Genomic DNA, 20153 nt, shown 5'->3' with positions numbered 1-20153 from the left:
TATCACATTTCCAAACTGTTGTTATTTATCTGCAGTTTTCTTTTTAAATATTTCCTGTTGTATTTGAGATTCTACTGTGAAAACCAAACAAAAAGCATCCTGTTTATGAACTTGAGTAAACATTTGAGATTAACATGAAAGATACTTTCTCTGCCATTTCATCATGTGTCTCTGCAGCCTCTGAATCCCAGACAGGCCATGGTGAAGAGGTTGTCAGTGGTTAACCTGGAGAACTTTAAGAGACAGTACGCCAGACGCAGGTGGAAGGTAAAGTGCAGTATTTGGAGCACAGTTGGATTACTTCCTCACAGCAAATTAGGGTTCTATGAAAATAAAATATCACTCTTGATTGTTTTTGTGACTTGCTGCCTTTGCTTTTATCTGTTCAACAGCTGTCATTCAGAATTGTGGCTCTGTGCAACCACTTAACGAGGATCATGAAGAAGGGCAAGCTGCCAGAGCAGGATGGGGTAAGAGCACACTGCTGTAAAGCTAACAGACAGATATTTTGGGAAATTTGCATATTCTCTTTCTTGCTGGGAATAAATTGAGATGATTAATACAACTTTCATTTCATGCACAGTAAATATTAGGCAACAACCAGCAGCCACCTAGCTTAGCTTAGCATAAAAGACTAGAAGCAGGGGGAAAAACCTAGCCTGGCTCTCTCCAAAGGTAACAAAGTCCACCTACCAGTACCTGGACTCACTAATTATCACTCTGTATCTCCTTAATTCATACAAACACTGAGGTTAAAAAATGATAAGTTGTGCTTTCATTAGAGGTTATGTCTTGTTTGAAGTTGCTATGCAACAAATTGAGACTTCAGGGAATCATTGCTCCCAGCCAAGAAATAGTCTGGCACATTAGACTATTACTGCGAAAACTGCGATTTTTCTTTTCTACATTTCAGATATTGTATGAATTAAACAAACAAGATATACTTGTTAATTTGTGAGCTTTGGAGGCACCGGTAGGTGGATTTTGTTACTTTTGAAAAACTTGCTCACTGTATTGCACTAGACTCATCACATTAAATGTTTAAGCAGGTATTTTGGCAGCTAATGATTCTGGACCCTGCTTTCCACAAAATAATACAATTATTCTTAATCCTCTCTAGCTGAGGGCCCCTGAATTATCATCATCTTTCACCACAACAACAATAGCCCAGCTGTTTCTAAAATCAAGCACTTGATTTTTTTTTCAGAGGGATTGTGAAAGTGACCAAGAAGAAGAAATCCTGAAGAGAAAACCAAGGACCAGAAAGAGAAGCAGCACTTCCTGAGAACAACAGCCAACATCAAGTGTGTTGGTTGACGATGTTCCGGTTGCAAAACTGTGACTTTGCACCTTTTTGACGCACATGTTACAGCTGACACTTTGCACTTGTCGTAAAGAACCAGCTACAGTATCTGTCTGAGTGATTGCTAAATATGCAGCATTTTTTTAGTAGACGAGGCAACTTTGTTTGTCTTTTTCACCCACACCCACAAAACCAGCAGATGTCAGATAGCATTCACCCATTTCTAAATACGAACTACTGCTTTCTGGCATAAGAAAAGATACAAGTAACTGAATTATGGGTGACAGGAACTGAGAGGCCAATGTTAGTGCATACACACGAATGTAGGCAGCTTCCTCTTATAAAGGCAGTCTTAAAAGTCCCTCAGCTGTTGTTCAGCTTGTTGCTGCCATCCGAGTATTGACACAGAGTTAAATTCTTCTCTTTTTATTGTGCCAGCTGCACGTGAGGATTTACAAGTGTATTGTCCAAAGTATTGACAGATAAAAGGGTTTAGTACTGCAGAATGACAAGATGGTAGCAAGTCTTCATAACAAAATGTTTACATGTTGTTCTGCTTAACATACAGCAATGTCTGTATAAACACACTGTTTACTCTTAACCTCTTCATTTGCCACATCAAGAATAATTACCTGTACACTATACAGAGCTATCTGTGTACTGTGTTGAACATAGGACATTTAAATTACTGTAACTTACTGTCCAATGGGATAGTAATTGCTTCTCAATTTATACCTATAGACCATATGTTAATACTTTATATACACATGTGAAACAGATTTGACAGTTGAATTTTTATGCAATAATTAGTTCTCACTATTCTTGAAAATATTTATGGTGTAAATGTACATAAATATAAGCCAAATGTCTTAAGTTCAGTTGTATCTTAGTTCATTAAAAGGAACAGTCAGTGTTTCCAACACACATACATGTATTTCTGTGCATTTGTGTGTATTGTAAATTGCGTTTTTGTGTAATAAATTAATGAATGAACATGACTTTTTCTGTCAGTTTTTAGTCAATTCAAAAGTCACTCCATCACAGTGCATTTTTTTCATCTTCTTCTTTTAGAGCAGTCATGTTATAAAATGGTCTCTTTGGCCATGATCCTATTGTCAAGGTGTGTTCATGGCCATTTGGGACATATCACAAGACAACTGGGCTTTTTACAGAGTGATGCCCCTGACTCTAACAGCTACACCAAGTGGCCCAGTGGCCCTTAACAATAAATACATTATCAATTCTCAAATGCCACTAATTGTGATAGTGCACTTCTACTAATTTTTCATTTGGCCACTGGTCAATCATTTAGTCTCACAATAGTAATGTTGTTTAAGCTCAGTTGGGCTGAAAGAGATTGGAGGGATAATTTGACCTGAACCAAATACATTCTTGGCAGAGACACAATCTAGGCCAGTTCCACACAAATGGTAAGGAAGGAGTCACAATCAACAAATGGGTCAGTCTGAAATCTGTAAGCCTGTTTGTGCTGCAGTATCCCATTACTTAATGTTCAGCTTAAAAACATAAGGCATTTTGTACACTCTACTGTATATCAAGGTATGAAAGGGTTTAAAGGGCAGTCCAGTGATTTACCATTGCACTTCCATAAAGTTGGGTGAAAAGAATGGACAAGATGAAGCAACAGAGGCCGAGACATCCTGACTTTTAATCTCTACTGTGGGTCAGGCTCCAAAACCACCATATTCTGCATTAAACCTCCCATTTAACCCTCTCAGACGCAGACATCAAAGTAAATAGAAATGTCAAAACTCCTCCAGAGTTACAGAGGAAACAACTATTTTCACAGTCTGACTGGTACTCCTCCTCATAATGAATACACTGCCTTGGAGTGTAAAATAGGTGGAGGGCTCCTATAACAACGTCAATATCACATTGCTGACTCTCAAGTCTTACTCATTAGAACATAACCATACTGAACAGTGACTCTACAGTTCTACAGTAGTATGTTTCTGTGTCAACCTGTGAGTTACTGGCATAAGATGAGATAAGAGAAAACATTTAGAGAACGCCCAGGTCACTTGTCTGTATTCAGCCCGATGGGAGTCTATCCCCAGGATGGTGACTGTAAATATTTCAGCCATGTCTCACTGATATATGAGCTGAGTCCTCTGTAGCTTTGTCACTGGTAGAGAGTGAAATGACATGCCTTCCAGTCACCCGTTACAGTTAGGTCTGAAGCATCTCATGTAACAGAGTCACAGCTGGTATGTTGGGATCAATTCTGTGGTCGACCAGCGACAGGGGTATGGGATCATGGGATTCCAGCAGACTTATAGTGAGATGACCTGATGGATGGACTGCTCACATGGACAAATAAGGCATGCTGTCACAGATTGTACGCTGCACGTATGTAATGCAAAACCAGCAGAGACAGAGATGTCTTTGAAGCAGTGCTTGACTCAGTGATGTGTCAGGAGGCCAGACCATAATATGTGATGTGATTTGCATGAGGCAGGCAGCAATTCAATGATGCTCCTCAGTAAGAATTTTACTCCTGCAGCTCCTGCAGGTAAATCTGAACTGACTGAGCTAACTTCTAAAATCATATCATAAACACTTGATACTCATCATCTATATATCAGTATCCAAAACTATGAGATTTCTGCTTTCATTACAGTATTGGATCTCTACTGCATTTGATTTCTTATACTTCTGTTGAGACGTTGAGAGCATTTAATAAGCTGGTTTCCTTTAAACAAAAAAAAAAAAAAAAAAAAAAAAAAGAAAAGAAAAAAGGAAAGAAAAGAAAAGAAAAATCTCTAAAAGTATCTCTAAAAGTTGCACCAGTTTGTACTGGTCAATTTGTTTTTCTTTCACAGCAGTGCCACCTAGTGGCACTGCAAAGAACTGAATTGATCTTTTTTCAATCAGATATATACATAAATAATTATTTAAAACTGAGAACGACAATGAGTAAATGCTAAAAACAGGTTATGGCAAAAACATCTGCTTTAAGATGAAATAAATTAAATGGAATCTAGATAATTGTTCTGCAATGATAACACTTATAAATAAGGCTTATAAATAAGAATACACCAAAGTGAACTAAAAGCAATACATAATTATATCTGTGTTATATTACATATTTACCTATGTACATCTATTGTTAATATGTTCAGAGACTAAGAATGGTTTACAGTATTCTGTGCAAATAAACATACAAAGCATGCATACAAAGACAAAAAATATATCAACATCCAAAAAAAGAGAGAGAAAGAAAAACCTGATGCACCTAACAAGATGTATGTGACAAACTAAAAAATGATTATGTATGAATAAATCTCCCTCCAGAGCAAAGACTAATTGTGCAACAAACAAACATTGTGCAAGTGCTAACATCTAAAATTTGCTGTGATCATATATTTACAACAATAAACCCTGTGTCACATGAGTATTGTATGAATTTCCTTTTAGTTATATAGTATATATGTATACCAAATATAACAGCTAGCTGTGTGCAACGTGACAAACAACAAATACAGCTATACATCTCCTGGCTCCAGTGATTCATGGTGTATCTTATTTACCATAAGCATCGGATGCTGTGTGCTCGGGGAACAGAGCCGTCATAAGATCTGACAGAGGAGGCTGCTGTGTAGCTCTGGAGACAGACCTGAGGGCATTAATCATGAATGTCAGCCTCTCACTTTATCTGTGTGTGATCATTGGGCCATACTTTAGCATGATGATCACTCTGAAAATGAGCTCCTGGAGGCTGCTTCCATTATTCATACCTACAAGAGCACAGTCTGCTCCCTATTCTTGGAAATGAGATTTAATGAAGGGTGGCCATATTTAGGTTCGGTGCTCTTGATGTGTCACTAAGTGGTATGCCTGTATTAGTGGTCTTATCCCTCCTCTACGCATCATCCTTAGCAATCTGCATCCCCCATACCTGCATGATTAGACCCAAGAGGGGTGACAGGTGTTGCTCATTATGGAAATCGAGGATGACTATGACGTCCCTTTAGGGTAAGCTTGTCATTTACATGGCTGACCTTTTTATCAGAGTTGTGTTTTGCAGCTATACAAACAACTGTGGATCTGACAAAGCTTTAAAATTGGACACTGACTTATGTGGCATTGAAGCAATGAAAGTTATATTCTTACTCATAATCAATGTGGACAGGGTGTACCTCATGTCCATTTAAAGATATGGTTCTTTATGATTATCTTAAATTCAGAACATTTGTCAAGTTGTCAAAGGTTTTATCAAGAAACAGTTGGATCTAATTGTGTGAGATACAGTAGTTGTTGAAGGTGTTGTGGATCATACATCCAAATATCCCCACTGGTGTGCTAACTTACACCCAAAGGGATGTGAGAATTCCCAGTTGCACTGGGCTAAAATGCTCCTTGTTTGTTCATTTAAAGTGCAGTTTGTATCTTCCTGGAAGATCAAAAGCCCTCGGGAATCAGTTCTGCCCCCCTGCTATAGGAGTAAGTACAGGTAATTAGCTGGCAATATGTGGCTGGTTACGGTGTGAGGGCTTGATGATGCCATGCTCATATAATTGGTCTCTGAGGCGCCAAAGGTCCACAGCTTGAAAACCTGCATACAAATTAACCCACGTGAGATCCAAGCTTGGGTAAGATATTCAGTGGTGATGTTAAATCAGTGACAACTGACTGACCACACCATGAGGACATATTGAGCCAGTGTCTGGACTTGAATAATTTTTTTTAAAAGCCAATTTCAGCATATTGTTGATTATCTATTATTCATTTATTCATTAATTCACTTGAAGTAAATGTTTCATTGTCTCCATTATGACCCTCATCATTTCTTCTGTGAACGTGCCCTGTGATGAATTCATCAGTGCCTATAATAGCCTCCTCCACAACTATTTATCTATGACCTGGTCTTTACATCTTGTTCATACTTCTCACGTGTCATTTATGTCAGTTTCCTGTGTACGCACGATTCCTATAGATTTGTTTTTTTCAATGTTTGAAGTATCAAAAACCTGGTATCTGAGGATATTTTCAAAATCAATGCTGCCGGGAAGACCTATGCAGAATAGCAACGGTGCTCTTTGAACATTGTTCTTCCTCCTAAAAGGGCTGAGGATAACCTATTGGAGACGGCAAAATCAATAGCACTGTACAGAACTGCAGAGGCCACTGCTGTCTGTATCAGTGATCAGTGTACTTGGTGGTCATCTGACTCCAGAGAGCAGAATATTCCCACTGCAATATCAGAATGAAACAGCAACTAGCCTAGTCTTATGAAACATTGATTTAGCCACATCAATATACTAAAGAATTAAACTGTAAATAACTAATATTAAGCCATAAAGATAAATTTGGTTTTGTAACATGCCCCATAAATTGTCATGCTGCTACAGTGAAACAAAGCTGAGACAGTGACTGGCCAGACCTCACCAGTGTTTATGCAAACTGCTCAGAGGTTTGATTGGCAAACCGAGACACTCAACCATTGAAAGGCAGCTATAGATTGCAGTGACTGTGTCATCATTTGTATAACCTGCTCTTCTAATAATTGAGCGGGAGATATTTTGGGTTCACAGTTCCCTCTTAATTAAAGGTGCTCAGTCCTCTGACAGATGAGACCATTATCTCTGTAGGGTGTGAATGAATCAGCTGTACAGTTCATAATAACATAATGAGTTCATTCCTTGCTTTGCGGGGATCGGATCAAAATGTGTGACATTTTCATGTGAAATTGCAGAATGCTCTGAAGTATGCCATTCTTCCTCACAACTCCTGCTGCTCTAGCAACCAGGAAATTGTTGAAGAAGCCATCAATTTAGATTTGTGTTTAGATGGAGTCCTCTGCAAAAGAAAAAAAATGTAATGGGTTTGATTTTCCAAGGGGATCAAATAGTCTTGATTTTGTGTCCAAAAAACTCAAACAAAGTGATCATCAAGCTTTGGACCTTAATGCTTAATAACAGAGCAGCTAATCCCTGTCTGGCTCTGAGATGCTAACAGGTTACAATCCCCTGACAGCAAAACAGTTTTGGTCACAGCATATAATTATGCTTGCGATGGCTGTGTGGTCGTGACTGCCTTTTAAATTTGCAGGATTAAAAACTGCAGTCATGGTGACTGTTAACACAGACTGCATCTAGCTACTACATTACAGGAGGATGTAGTTGGTAAATTGAGTCTTACAGCTTGAGAAATATTTTCAAAGGGTCTGCAGGGGAGATGCTGTAATTATCTGCTCTTAATTCACATTCACTACCTGCACTGAGGTAATTAGACCTTTCATAGCATGAAGTGAGACACAGTGTTCTTTTGACTTCGATATTTTTTATCATATTCTTTATCTGATGGGGTAGTTAGCTGCTACACATCTGCCTCTTTCTGTCTGGGAAGACTTGAAAAATGAATTACATAGATACAGTACATATAAATAACTGCAGCAGAGTGAAGCACTGACACGTTGGCTCCTTTTCAACACCATACTGCCTTGTCATTTCACACTCAGCTGGAGCTCAAATCAAGGCCAATTTACAATGAAAGGGTAGCTGGAGAGAATTAAGCTCTATTTATTATTCCTTCCGGCTTTTTGCAACTGGAACCACGGACCTGTCCTCCCTCCTCCCCCCTTTTTTTCCTCTCCCACTCGCCTTTGAATGCTTTCAACAAAAGGCTCCCAACCCTGCTCCTCCAGTAATGATTACTCTTTGTAGTTTTGCCCACACATAGCCTTGGCAGACAAACTCGGACATCAATCAATTGTGTAAATCATAACCTCTGTTAGCCTATAAAATGGAAATATTATTTCTTTTTCATGGCAGTATTGGTCTATTCTGAAGTCAAAGCTCATATAAAAACACTCAAAGACTTGACCAAATAACTGCTGATCAGCTGATGATGCCTGCTTGGTAGTTTGGAGGTTGCATGTTTGATTCTTACATGCTGTGCAATGAATTTTGAAGTCCAGCACCAAATGCACACACTCAACAGCTCGACCAAAGAATGGTTGATCATCTGACTAAGTAGCTCAAGCTCTTAAGGTGCCTGCTCGGTAGTTATAAGGATCCTGGTTTGCAGGGCAATGCATTTTGAAGCACAACACCATATGCAAACACTGAAAGGCTCAAAGAAACAGTCAATGAACATCTGACTAAATGGCTCAGGCTAATTAACACCTGCTTTGTAGATCAAAGTAGATCTAATTTGATTCTTACCCAAAGTAATACATGCTGTCCATGTGCAAAACCAAACAGTCAAGTGCTCGACCAAATAACTGCTGATCATTTCACTGAGTTGCTTAAGCTGTCAAGACACCTTCTTAGTAGTTAGGAGCTCGTAAGTTCAGTCATTACTAGGTGCAGTGACCTCATGTTTCTCTTAATTTCCCATTACTTGAGAACTAGAAACAAGTGTAGCTAGGCTAGACTAAGCTAGGCTACTCTAGCTGAAGCATTCGAAATTAGCAGACAAAAGAATCAAGTTTTCCATTAAATCACATTAACAATGAAAAATGGCACTGACACACTAAATACACGGGAAATCTAATGAATGTATTTAGATTTTTAGCAGCACTTACCAAATGTTTGTTCCATGTGCCCCAGTCCTCAGTAGCTCCATGTGGAAGGGCCAACTATCAAACAGGAAATGGAGGATACCAAACAGATTTATAGAGTTGGGGGGGACAAACCATACTCTTTGCCAGCGTTAGTTATCATTGCTTTGTATTGTTTAGTCACAGGGGTAAAAACTCCAAAACCACTGAGAAAAAACAATTAGCTACATGAACCACAGAAGTTACATCACCTCTGAAATACTGTCACTGCACACAGAGGCACTACACCTATCCAACGCCACTCCAAACAAACATTTTACAGTCAATTTCTTGCCCTTTCTTCCTTTTTATCAACGATTTCTGGTACTCAGTAAAAGCTTCTTGGGATTTATAGATTCCTCCTTCTTTTATTACATTTATATTCTGTGCCCTTTGTTTTTTGCATAATTTCAGCATCACATGTTCACCATTGGCAGTCTTAGCACTGCATGATATAATTTGGTCCAACTCCCTTAGAGAGCTCTATGAGAAAGGTGCCTTTTTGTTGATGCAGCTCTTCCTATCATTCATAACAACTTCCCTTTCCAGGGTGAGTGTGAGGCAGATCTGTGCCAGCTGTCTTTGGATATGGATGCTGCTTGGTCTTCTGTGCACGTGAATCCAGACCATTAGCCTTGCTCTGGGAGATGGAATCTGGGGCGGCAACGCTCAAACAATGCAGTCTGGATAATTGACCCCTCTACCTAATGCCAATCACCCCTTTTAATCTGGCAAAAGAGACATGTGACTACTGTATACTGTGCAATTCAGGGAATGTCAAATAATAAAAAAAAGTTAGACCTCCATTATTTCTAATCTCCTTAACTTCCTGACATATTGTTTTCCAGGCCACACTACTCCCTCACAGTTGTGTTTTCACCCTCTGTGAATGCACCATGTTATGAGAGTTAATAAAATAGGTCTGGCATGGGCTGAATGAAACTGAATCTGCAGTTGAGGTATCATAGTGGTTTTGCACAAATTGTGACTCCAAAGCAGCATTATTTTCCAATTTTCAAGAGAGTGTATTTTCCAAATGAGAATAAGGGAAAGAAGAGAACTACTTTCACAATATGCTATGTATCTTAAACTCAAAAGGTACTCTCGCTCGTTTGCAGAGCAACATAGGATGAACTCATTATGTTTACATTTTCACCTGTAGATGGCAGTATTCTGTTTTAGATTTGGAGAAAACGGTCATTTCTTCATTTTAAGTCTAGTTGACACTGTATCCCCCCGCCCTCCTTCTTTACATGAAGCCTTATGTTACAGCTAAGTGGCACTGAATATTTCACTCGACATAACAGGTGAAAAAGCTAAGTGGAACACCGGAACAAAGAGACATGTGACATAATCATGGCAAATCTAATGTGGAAAATGTTTCTAACGCTAAAGATTCTTTTGAGGGAAATTTAAAAGCAAAAACACCTGAGACAATCAACGTTTGAGCAACTGCAGAATCTGTACATTTAGGGTGACTTCAAGCCTGTATCACGGGAAAACACAATTAAAAAAAAATTTGTAGGCATTTTGCATCAAACAAATATAACCACATTTATTTTGAAAGTATAAAATTTCACACTATAAAGGCCACTTTTCAGGGTAAATCGACAACCTTTCTGTAAGATTTACACAGAGAAATACCTTGTCACTCTGTTCTGGTCTAGCATATTGTCCAGTTCTGTGGCAAAACAAAATAATTGTTTCTACTCCACCACAGAAAGTAGTTGGCAAGATCTGAATAATTTACTCAATACAGGAAAATGGCAGGAGAGTGAGAATTCCTGATTTGTACATCCCACAGAGGAGCAGGTATTCTGAACGGTTCTCTCTCTTTATTAAACCGGCTTACAGGCACAGCTTGACATTACAGGCACTGTTCGCCTTCTACTGGGAGACTCAAAAAAAGAATTCTGCAGTTGACATTCTTTACAATGGCACCAGTCAGGCCACAAGAGCATCCCCATGGAGAGAGCATCCTCTGTTTGTACAAGCAGGACGACTCATACTGCAGGCCTCGCTGTCAGAGGCCATTTGGCTCACTGCAGATCTGGTGAGGTGTCCAGACTTTGAGCGTAGCGTTCACATTCCTACTCACTAACCGTGACGTGGTGCCCACTGAGGTAGAACAGTTGTACCAAAAGACTTATTTATAAAGTATACAAATGAGTAACAGTCACATCAATAAACTTAAAAGTGGAGTCATGAGGGGGGGGCGGTGGGGGCATGGGGGGGGGAGAAAATAACATCACATTTCACCCACATTTTCAGCACAACAATATGTAGACCACTGACATGTCTGAATATCTGAAATACTCCCTTCCAGCACTAACTATTTCTGCAGTTCTTTCCCTTTCAGGCATAATGGCGGTTTCACAGATACTCAAACTGTATTATTGCATCTACAAGCCAGTGGGAACAATTCAGTTGTGAAATCTTGAGCTTCGGAGATCTCAGCATGTGAAATCTATCCTTCCCACTCTCACACACGCTATTCAAGAGTGCAAACAAAAAACAAAGATAAGTCAACAAAAGGGAACTAAAGCAGACACTTGTCATGTCAGAGAGGGCACATTCCCATACAGAAAGTACAACATGTCCGTCCACACTCCTTCTACATTAAAGAGGAATCTGTGACGTCCCTTTTGAAGGCTCCCGTCTCCCCTGAAGGCTGGAATGGGCTAAGCAAGCTGACTGGCTCCCGGCAAGGTGGGCAAGGCGAGGCTGGGCTGTGCGGTGCTTACAGCTGGACACCCAGCCTTCTGTGTGGACTAGGACCAGCTGCTGTCCATCAAGCCCCGCGTCCCCTTGCGGGTGATGATGCTTTCTGTCGACTTAAGGAGCCTCTCTAGACAGGGCGCGTTGATTTTGCCTGGCGGAAGGCCTCTGGGCACCGAGTCTGTCTTAGTGTGGGTGTCTGTGCTTGAGGACACAGCGTTATCCTGGGTTAGGTCTCTGTCTCTGGGGGACAGCAGGTGCCTGGGGCCAGCCTGGGCCTGCTCTGCTGTGGGGGAGCAGATGGGTGATGTGTGGAGCCACTTCAGGTTACTGGCAGAGTAGGCTCCAGCAGGGGTGAGGTCGGTGACTCTCAGGGCTTTGGCACCGACTGGAGGATCACTCACGGTGACGGGGCTCACAGCTGCAGTGGTGGTCACTGGAGATAGCTGTTAGGAAAGAAGGAAACATGGTTAAGTTTCATTCAGAATACAATGTTATGAGGTAATCAACTTAACTTGCTATAATTGGTTTTTTAGGTCACTTGTGGGCAGTGCAAGAAGCTACAAATACAACATTGGCATATCATTGTCTTTTAAAATGGTAATTTGTTAACAAATAGTTGCCTTTTTACAAAACCAGCAGACACAGAGCAACATTAGCATTCATCTAAAGCTGTGTTTCTGGTCACCTGCTAAATATAAGTCAGTATTTATTCACCTTATAGCATCTTTTTTTTTTTTTGTCTCAACCAACCCCCAAGTAAAATATCTGGCTCTTTAGTGGGTACATGTTCCACTTTGCTTGCTAGCTGCTCACTAACTAAAGAAGAAACAGTGGATTTATCAGAGCTTTATTGCTGAAAACAGCTGCCTGTTGTGGCTGAAAACAACACTTATGAGAGCAATGAGACTGAACTATAATCGTAAAGTTGTGGGCCACAGCACTAAAACAATGAACCGAAAGAAGCTAAAATGCTCTCTGGAGCCACAAACTGCAGAACTGGATGATAATTCCCTGCGCAACTGTCACTATGAGCGACCCTTTTCATATTATAAGTAGTATTTTCATCCAATGTTTATATGAAAATATTGATTACAGCAGCTTTAAAATTACAACCAGTATGACCAGTTACTAACTATAATATAGCTTCTTTACAGTGACTGAAACTAAAATGGTAGCTGTACATTGGAGGGTGTGTCAGGATTAACCACAGAAATAAATCCTCACCAATCAAATGCAAAGGAATGTTCCAGAGTATTCTGACCTTTCTTGGGAACCTCCTCCAAAATTACCTTTTCTCCTCTGTCTTTGTTCTTAGTGAACCTGAGACTACAGTAATACCTCAGTAAAAATAGCTTTTAATCCTCCCTTCCCTGTCCCAGACCTGTGATTAAATAATAATAGATATTTTAGTCCCTCCTTTGCTGCATCGTCACCATATGTTCTGGGCAGCAGGCCATGTCTAACTGAGGAGCTGTTACATAAGAGTTCTGCTTTTTTTTTTTTTTTTTTTTTTTACGACTTTACCTTCGGTTTCTTAGTAGGAACGGCTTCCTCTGTCTGCGTGACAGCAAGTTGGTCTTGGAGTTTTACATTAGGAAACCAGCTTTTCAGCATTTCCTCCATTTTCAGAATGATATTAATGTATTTCTCCCTGAAAAAAGCAAGGAAGGAGAAGAGGAGAGAGAAAGAGAATCAAGCAATCATACATGAACCAATCTACCAAAAATCAAGCCAGCATTTTCTCTGAAATCTTATCTGTCCATCAAGCTCACACAGGAAATATGTGATCTTCAACAGCGCGTTAACACTTACACTCACTCAGCAAAGGCTGCACTGTGTGTGTGTGTGGGGGAATTGTCTTAAGTACATTTCTCACATGTTTTGAGCTTACACGTGGCCTGATGTATAATAGTTCTGCTCGCTTCTAAATATAAACACCGAAGCCACAGTGGTCTCCAACAGCGTCACTGTGAAAACAAACTGTAGTCGTGGTGACGCAGTTCTTGTCAGTGGATGTGGGCACAGAGAAGCGTCCCACCCGTCAAAACCAGATGGTAGGTCGGGATTAGCTTGTGTCATATGATCAGGACCTTCCTGCTACACTCCATTCAGAGCATGTTAAATTCATGTGAAAGATTATCTGCGACAGTGACTGCTAAGAAAGTCACTTTGATCCTGTCTACCATTGTGTTGCTTCAGGCACTGCCAGCTGGCAACACAGAGGAGGCATAGGGAGCGACGGAGAGGGGAGGGAGGGGTATAGTCCACCTTCCAGCCTCTGCCCCGGCTGTCTGCAGGGAGGCTGCCACACCCACTCTTTGTCTCCCATATGAAGGCAGCAGCTGGTGGGTGAGGGCTCCGATTAGTTTGTGCCACACTCAGCAAGCACTTTATCGCATATTCATGTACCTTAATGCAGAGGCTCACAATGACTATCTGCCCAGCAAGACACAGTATCAGAATTGCTGCTTTAAATTCAGGACTAAATGGTACACACAGCTGTCGACATGATGGTGATGTGCTTTTATTCTAGAAAATACTGTTGTCCAGTTTAGCCCTTAAAATGTTTACTTTTATTTTTTGGTTAGTCAGTCAATAGAAATTGCTTGACAAACATTTTGAGAGGTGATAATCACTGGTTCCAGCTTCTCAAACATGAAATCCCATTAGGTTTTTAACTGCTGGTTGGACAAAGGAGGCATTCTGAAGATGTCACATTGAACTCTGAGAAACTATGATGGGTACTTTATTGGCAATTAATCAACAAAGACCATAATTATTAGTTGAAAATGTCGAAAACTAGAAATATCTTTTATGTTTTTTTGCTTTTGTGAAGCGTTTTCCATCATGCCATATTAACTCAACATCAGTTTTATTATTTCATATGTAATTTCTCATAGATTTTACATATGATCATGTAACTTTTTAATCAGAATATATTCTTATTGATATCCACCCAATTACCAAACGCTTGAGCATACAAATAAGATCCTAAAGCACCTAAGCCATTTTATCATGTAAAACAAATGTACATTATCAAAACATTTAAAATAGATTGCATTATAGGGACTGAGACTTTCTCCTTTAAAGGGGTGATATCATTCTCCATTATACCGTCTGGTCGGTGGAGAGCTAATCAAGCAGACACAAGTGTGCTGCTCCCACAGTGGAGCCTGATACATTTTTAACAAGATGCCCAGCTATAGTGAGACTCAGCCATCTCGGCAGTAAATTTATCCTGAATGTGTGGGGGTTGCAGCTCCTCGCAGGGCAACCTGCTGTGAACCATGTGTCACGGACATGCTGGAGACCACATTGACCCACAGACAGCAAACACCATTTCTAAGCAGTTTTGATTGCATGTTGGTTGGGTGTAGTTGAGATTCTGATCTGAAGCAGCTCAGAACCAACAATGCTTTTGTGTTTCAGTAAAAATAAAATATTGTATACACATAAAAGAGATGTGCATGTGTGGAACTATGAGATAATAGAGCTCATTGTTGCATGTAGAACAGTATGTGGGTCATGCTGAGGACACTTACCCCATACAGGGGTTCTGCAGGACACCCATGATCCTCTGAATCCTGTCCATTGCCACACTCTCCTGGAAACTGCTGAGTCCTGGAAAAGAAGAAAGTTGTACCATGAGCCACACAAACTGTGTTGACAGCAGGGCTGAGTCTGTGGAGCAGATGGGTTGTGTGAAATGTGTGTGTGTGTGTGTCTGTGCCTGTGTGTGTAAGAGAACAGACTCCCTGCCTCTGTGGCCAGGAAGTGTTGGGTCACACAAGGTTTTGGTTTGACAAAGATCCCAAACTAAGCAGTTTCAGAGCCTGTCTGAACATGGCGCTATCTCTCAGAGACCTGTATAATACCCATCTGACGGCTCACAAACAGCAGCTGCTTTGCTGGAGACTGTGGTACAGTATGTCCTCGCTCGCCTCTGCCAAGCAGCTAATTTATAAGGAAGTCTGAAATGTGACATTGCTTATTCTCAACTGGTAAAAAAACATAACATTTATATGTTGTTTTTTTTTTTTAAACAGCAGAGTTTCTCACTGAACCTTCACCCAAAACAAGCCCCCATTATAAAAGATGGACACACACACAGGAAATACTTGTGGTTACTTGATAGTCCTACAACAATACATGTTTCAGACATCTCATTCTCAGATCTCAGGGACACATATTCCATACAGAGTGGCACGTTGTCTATCCAGTCTATTGTTTTCTTCTCTGAGACGTGAGAGAGAGAGAGACAGGAGCAAAGAGAGACAGACAGAGAGAGGTTGTGAAAGACATTGGCTCACGTAAGAAATGGTCGTGTTAAAGAGTGTAAATCTACTGAGATTTTTCGAAAGACAAAAACAGAAAAAGGAAGAAAGAGAAAGAAGAAAGAAGAAATGACTGACTTACGTTCTCTGTATCTCCCTGAACGAAGGCCATTCAGGATTAATGACAGAGGATGAATGTAGCACTGTAGCTCCATGCACTGAAAACGACAATAGATTAATTTGTAAGTGATATCTCTGTCTTCAAAAACCATTTGGAAAGCGGACATCATATCATAATGTAAAAGCTGTTCAACATGATTTCAATAACCATCCACCCCCTACTATTCTGATAATTGACTGTGTTTAACTTATGATAGAGTGACTCTAGTTCTTCAGAAAACCATGACTAATTCTGCTTAAGGGGGTGGGGGTGGGTGGGGTCATCTTAACTGAAAATGTTGTGTGTGAGGCACTCTGTAAAACCAGCAGGGGAGTCAATCTAGGTGACAGGGCACACTTCAGTTTTGCTGACACTGTAAACCGCCCCCTGTGGGAAACGGACATGAGTCACAGAGGTGCTCACCTTACTGCTGAAAATTTGGTCTTTCTCTGACACATTGGAACTGAGCTGCCGTTCCTTGCGCCCCTCCTCCGTGTGGCTGTGATGTCTCTTCAGTGCTTGCTGAGTGCTTTTGCCATTCGTTTTTTCTCCTTGTTGTGTTTTACACAGTCCAATGGTGCTGTCATATGTCTCTGTGCGGCCGGGGGGAGATCCCCGGCCGGAGGCCTCCCTGACCTCGCTCCAGTTACCGTCGCCCTCCTTCACCTCGTTGCTCCGGCAGCAGCTGCTGTCAGAGGGGCCCAGGTGTGGCGGGCCACTGGGGGACGGAGGAGCCTCTGTCTGGCTGTGCCTTCTGGCACAGTCAGACTCCCGTTCGCTCTCATTGTCCTCATTGTCACTAGCCAGCCAGTCAATGGAGTTGTCCGAATCTGTAGCAGACATCCTCGGCTGCAGGCTCTAACTAGCACTGACCATCACTGACCTGAGAGAGAAAGTCACTGTTACTACAGTGCGACAACAAAAGTAACAAATTCAGCCCTTGAACCACCTTCAATATATGTAGCAGCCAAAATGAAATCTACTTGAATTATTGAAATAGCACAGGTTTATCTGGATTAAAAAAAAAAAAAAACCTCCAAAAACACCGCACCTCCGACCAAGCACACATGAATAAAGGCAGAGACACAGCCGAGCACTCTGAGCAGATGGTGGCAGTGAGAGCGCAGTTGTTGAGACCACAATGACCTGTTTGTTTTGCAGATGCAACACCTGAGCCTGTAAATACGAACTAGCCACCATCAAAAGCAAACATCAAACCATCCCAGTGTCCACAACAACTCCATGCAGCCCTCACACACTCAAGGACTCGGATCTTTTATTGTCACTGTAAATCTCCAACATCATGACGTCACACGAGGACAGGACATTTTATCGCCCGCTGCCAGCTGCTACCACCGCACTCATTCATAAACACTGTTAGGTTGTTTATTCAGAAGGGGCAGGGGTCTGCCACCATGGCGACCACCGCCTCAGACTGTAGACCTCCCATCAACGCGAGTGACACTTTTGACAAAAGATTTTTACAAAATGAGGGACTGACAACATGAATACAGCCTCATGAATAAAAACTCCTCTGACTAGTGGGCTCTTCACGGATGCTTAATTGCTTTACATCTCTCCAACAGGTTTCCTTCAATGATAAGTAGATAAAGGAAGTGAGAACAGCATTTTAAGCACAGAGATTATTTTTGGAGTTTGAATGGTTAACGCCTGGCATGTCTCACATTTCCTGTGAAATTTGAGGGTAGGAGAGTTAATTGCTCCCTTGTTCTTTGTCTCAAGACGACCACCTTCTGATCTTATTGTTACAGACGAGGGTGGAGCGGAGATTTACTGATATTTTTATTTTTTTTGACATGCTCCAACACAACACAAACACAGAAGACAAAAAAGAAATCTGGATATGTCCGATGGTTGGTTATAATATAGCTTCTCTATAACAGAGGCCACCGTTGACCAGTTTCACTGAAAATAAAATGAAACGGTTTAAGCAGTGGCCAGCTGTGATGAAATGCCCATTGTATCCCAGAATATCCTGAGCTTGGAATTATATGTTATCAAGATTTAAGCTCTTCAGAGGCAAAGATTGAAGAAAATGATATGTACTTTCTAGTGTTTTACTTCCCAACTACAAAGGACTATTTATAAATTATACTAACATCACACGAGCATCAAGTGACACACATTCAGTTAAGTCAGAAAGAATCTTTTATCTGATTACAAGCCATTGCATTGAAATGCCTGTGCAACTTATTCAGCTGTTGTGGAACATCATATTCTACACTAAATATATCTTATCAGATCCTATAATATCATGCAATAACACGATTTACTCAGTCACACATTTGTGCCTTGTGTATTGATTCAATATCAGGAAAAAAGCAACCATGTGTCCTCGCTCTTCCAAGTTAAAATTACATTTCATGTATCCAATACATCTGAAATGATGTGGCTTTTAGTATGTGCCATGACTTGTTTTCCCACTGGTTTCATTCCGTAATAAAACAACATACACATCATACTGCACTTGTCCAACTCTCACTTGTCCTGGGCCCTTGAACACACCACACAGGCCTACAGTCTTTAAGTATCCCTTACGGAAATTCAAATATGTTTTTTTACATGACACACATTTCTTTGACTGAAAGACACACAACACACATACACACACACTAACGTACCAGATAGCTTTTATGTCTCCATCTACCTGTGTAGGTGGGGCACCTGAATAGAGATACCCACCACTTAACACTCTAACTTTTTTTAAAGGTGATTAATGTGAATTATGAGGGGAAATTCTCTCACCCAGAAGTTCATTATCTGTTCTCAGAGGGAAATGAAAAAAAAAAATAGTCCTCTCATCGGATCTATCCGCCCAAATGCAGGTTTCAAATCAGTTGGGTAACAGACACAATAGACTTCCTCATCAGTCACAGTAAATTTGGCAGCATGCGCTGTTAAGATTAAATAAAACTAGAAACGCAGACAGATCGCAGACGGTTATAATTATCATTGTCGCGCCTAAACTGTAAAGTCAAACCATCAATCCTTCAACACATATAAATGCCTGTTTCAGACCATCGTGTCTGTGTCAAATTCCTCTGGATGATTTTTTTTTTTTTTTTAAACCAAACCATCTTTACACGCACGTGTGATCGATAATATTTATCAGGGTCTGTGAGATCTGCATCAGCGAGGGGCGCTTACCTTCCCAGGATGGAGCGGCTGGTTGTACGCTTCCTTTGTTCAGCGGTAAATCCGGCAGGACTGTCGGGGTAGAAAGCAGCTGATGTGCTGGACGTGCGGTGTGTGAGTGAAGAAGGCAGAACAGCTAGTGATCGGGCCCCGTGTTGCTTCTCCCAAGGCAACGTGTCTGGGAGGGCGGGATTACGGGGGACGGGCTCTCCCATTTGCTCCTCAAACGACCCCGGCCGACGAATCGGCTTCTCCTCTCGGTGCAGCCGCGGAGCGATAGGTGAGGCCGGTTTACATATGCAAATGACATGGAAATGACACAAACACGTGGACACGCGGATCGGTTTCATTTCAGCAGCTGGGCGAAAAGTCAATCCAGGGCTAGTTTTGGTCATTCTACAGGCATTCTTCCTCATTATATCATCTGGATGATGATGCCTGACTTGTGGCATGTCAGTGAGCTGAACAGCCGGTTAAAGGCTCAGTCAGCAATTTTCAGCAACAACTGTGATAGGATGGGTCATGTAAGAGTTTGCCCAAGGCCACTTGAGCGGACTAAATTTAAACAAAGATAGTCTGATCATCTGGTCCAAGCAGTCGTTTTCCTATGTTTACATCATATTTTTCTAGTGGTGGAAAAAATATTCAGACCATTTCCTTAAGTTAAAATAACACTACACGCTATAAAAATATTCAGCAAACAACAAAATGTACGCTTTAAGTATCAAAAGTAAAAGTATTGATTATGAGTGTTATTATATTATTGGATCATTATTTTTGACACAATAATGTGACCAGCAATATTACAAAGGTCAAGGTAGAGCTAAAGCTACCTAATTTACATAGTTGGGGGGTAATCTAATCCATGTGCAAATGCATCTTAATTTATAAACCGATCATATGTTCATAGGTTAAAAAAGGATCTGAAAAGTAACTAATAACTACAGCTTTGGGGAAAAAACCATACAGTCAAGT

At 40.8% G+C, this 20153-nt stretch overlaps 1 protein-coding gene across 1 annotated transcript; it reads right to left on the bottom strand.

Annotated features, from left to right (window-relative positions):
- Positions 1-10395: 10395 nt before the first annotated feature.
- On the bottom strand, positions 10396-19351 carry LOC108886176 (circadian-associated transcriptional repressor). Its single transcript, XM_018680880.2, has 6 exons — positions 19191-19351; positions 16446-16905; positions 16005-16080; positions 15131-15209; positions 13113-13239; positions 10396-12031 (listed from the first exon to the last, which is right to left on the bottom strand). The coding sequence occupies exons 2-6, from the start codon at positions 16863-16865 to the stop codon at positions 11639-11641; spliced, it is 1095 nt and encodes a 364-aa protein (XP_018536396.1). The 5' UTR covers positions 16866-16905; positions 19191-19351; the 3' UTR covers positions 10396-11638.
- Positions 19352-20153: the final 802 nt, after the last annotated feature.

This window comes from Lates calcarifer, linkage group LG10 (genome assembly GCF_001640805.2).
Source record: "Lates calcarifer isolate ASB-BC8 linkage group LG10, TLL_Latcal_v3, whole genome shotgun sequence".
Taxonomy (NCBI): Eukaryota; Metazoa; Chordata; class Actinopteri; family Centropomidae; genus Lates; species Lates calcarifer.
Note: the sequence above shows the minus strand (reverse complement) of the source record. Positions and strands in the feature narration are given on the sequence as shown.

Bases quoted from the DNA above. Each gene is read 5' to 3' on its own strand.
- LOC108886176 (XM_018680880.2), bottom strand. From the start codon at position 16,865: ATGTCTGCTACAGATTCGGACAACTCCATTGACTGGCTGGCTAGTGAC. The intron at 13,240-15,130 runs GTAAGTGTCCTC...TGCTTTTTTCAG, and splicing joins CTGCAGAACCCCTGTATGGG to GGAGAAATACATTAATATCA. The intron at 12,032-13,112 runs GTAAAGTCGTAA...CTTTCCTAACAG, and splicing joins TTCCTACTAAGAAACCGAAG to CTATCTCCAGTGACCACCAC.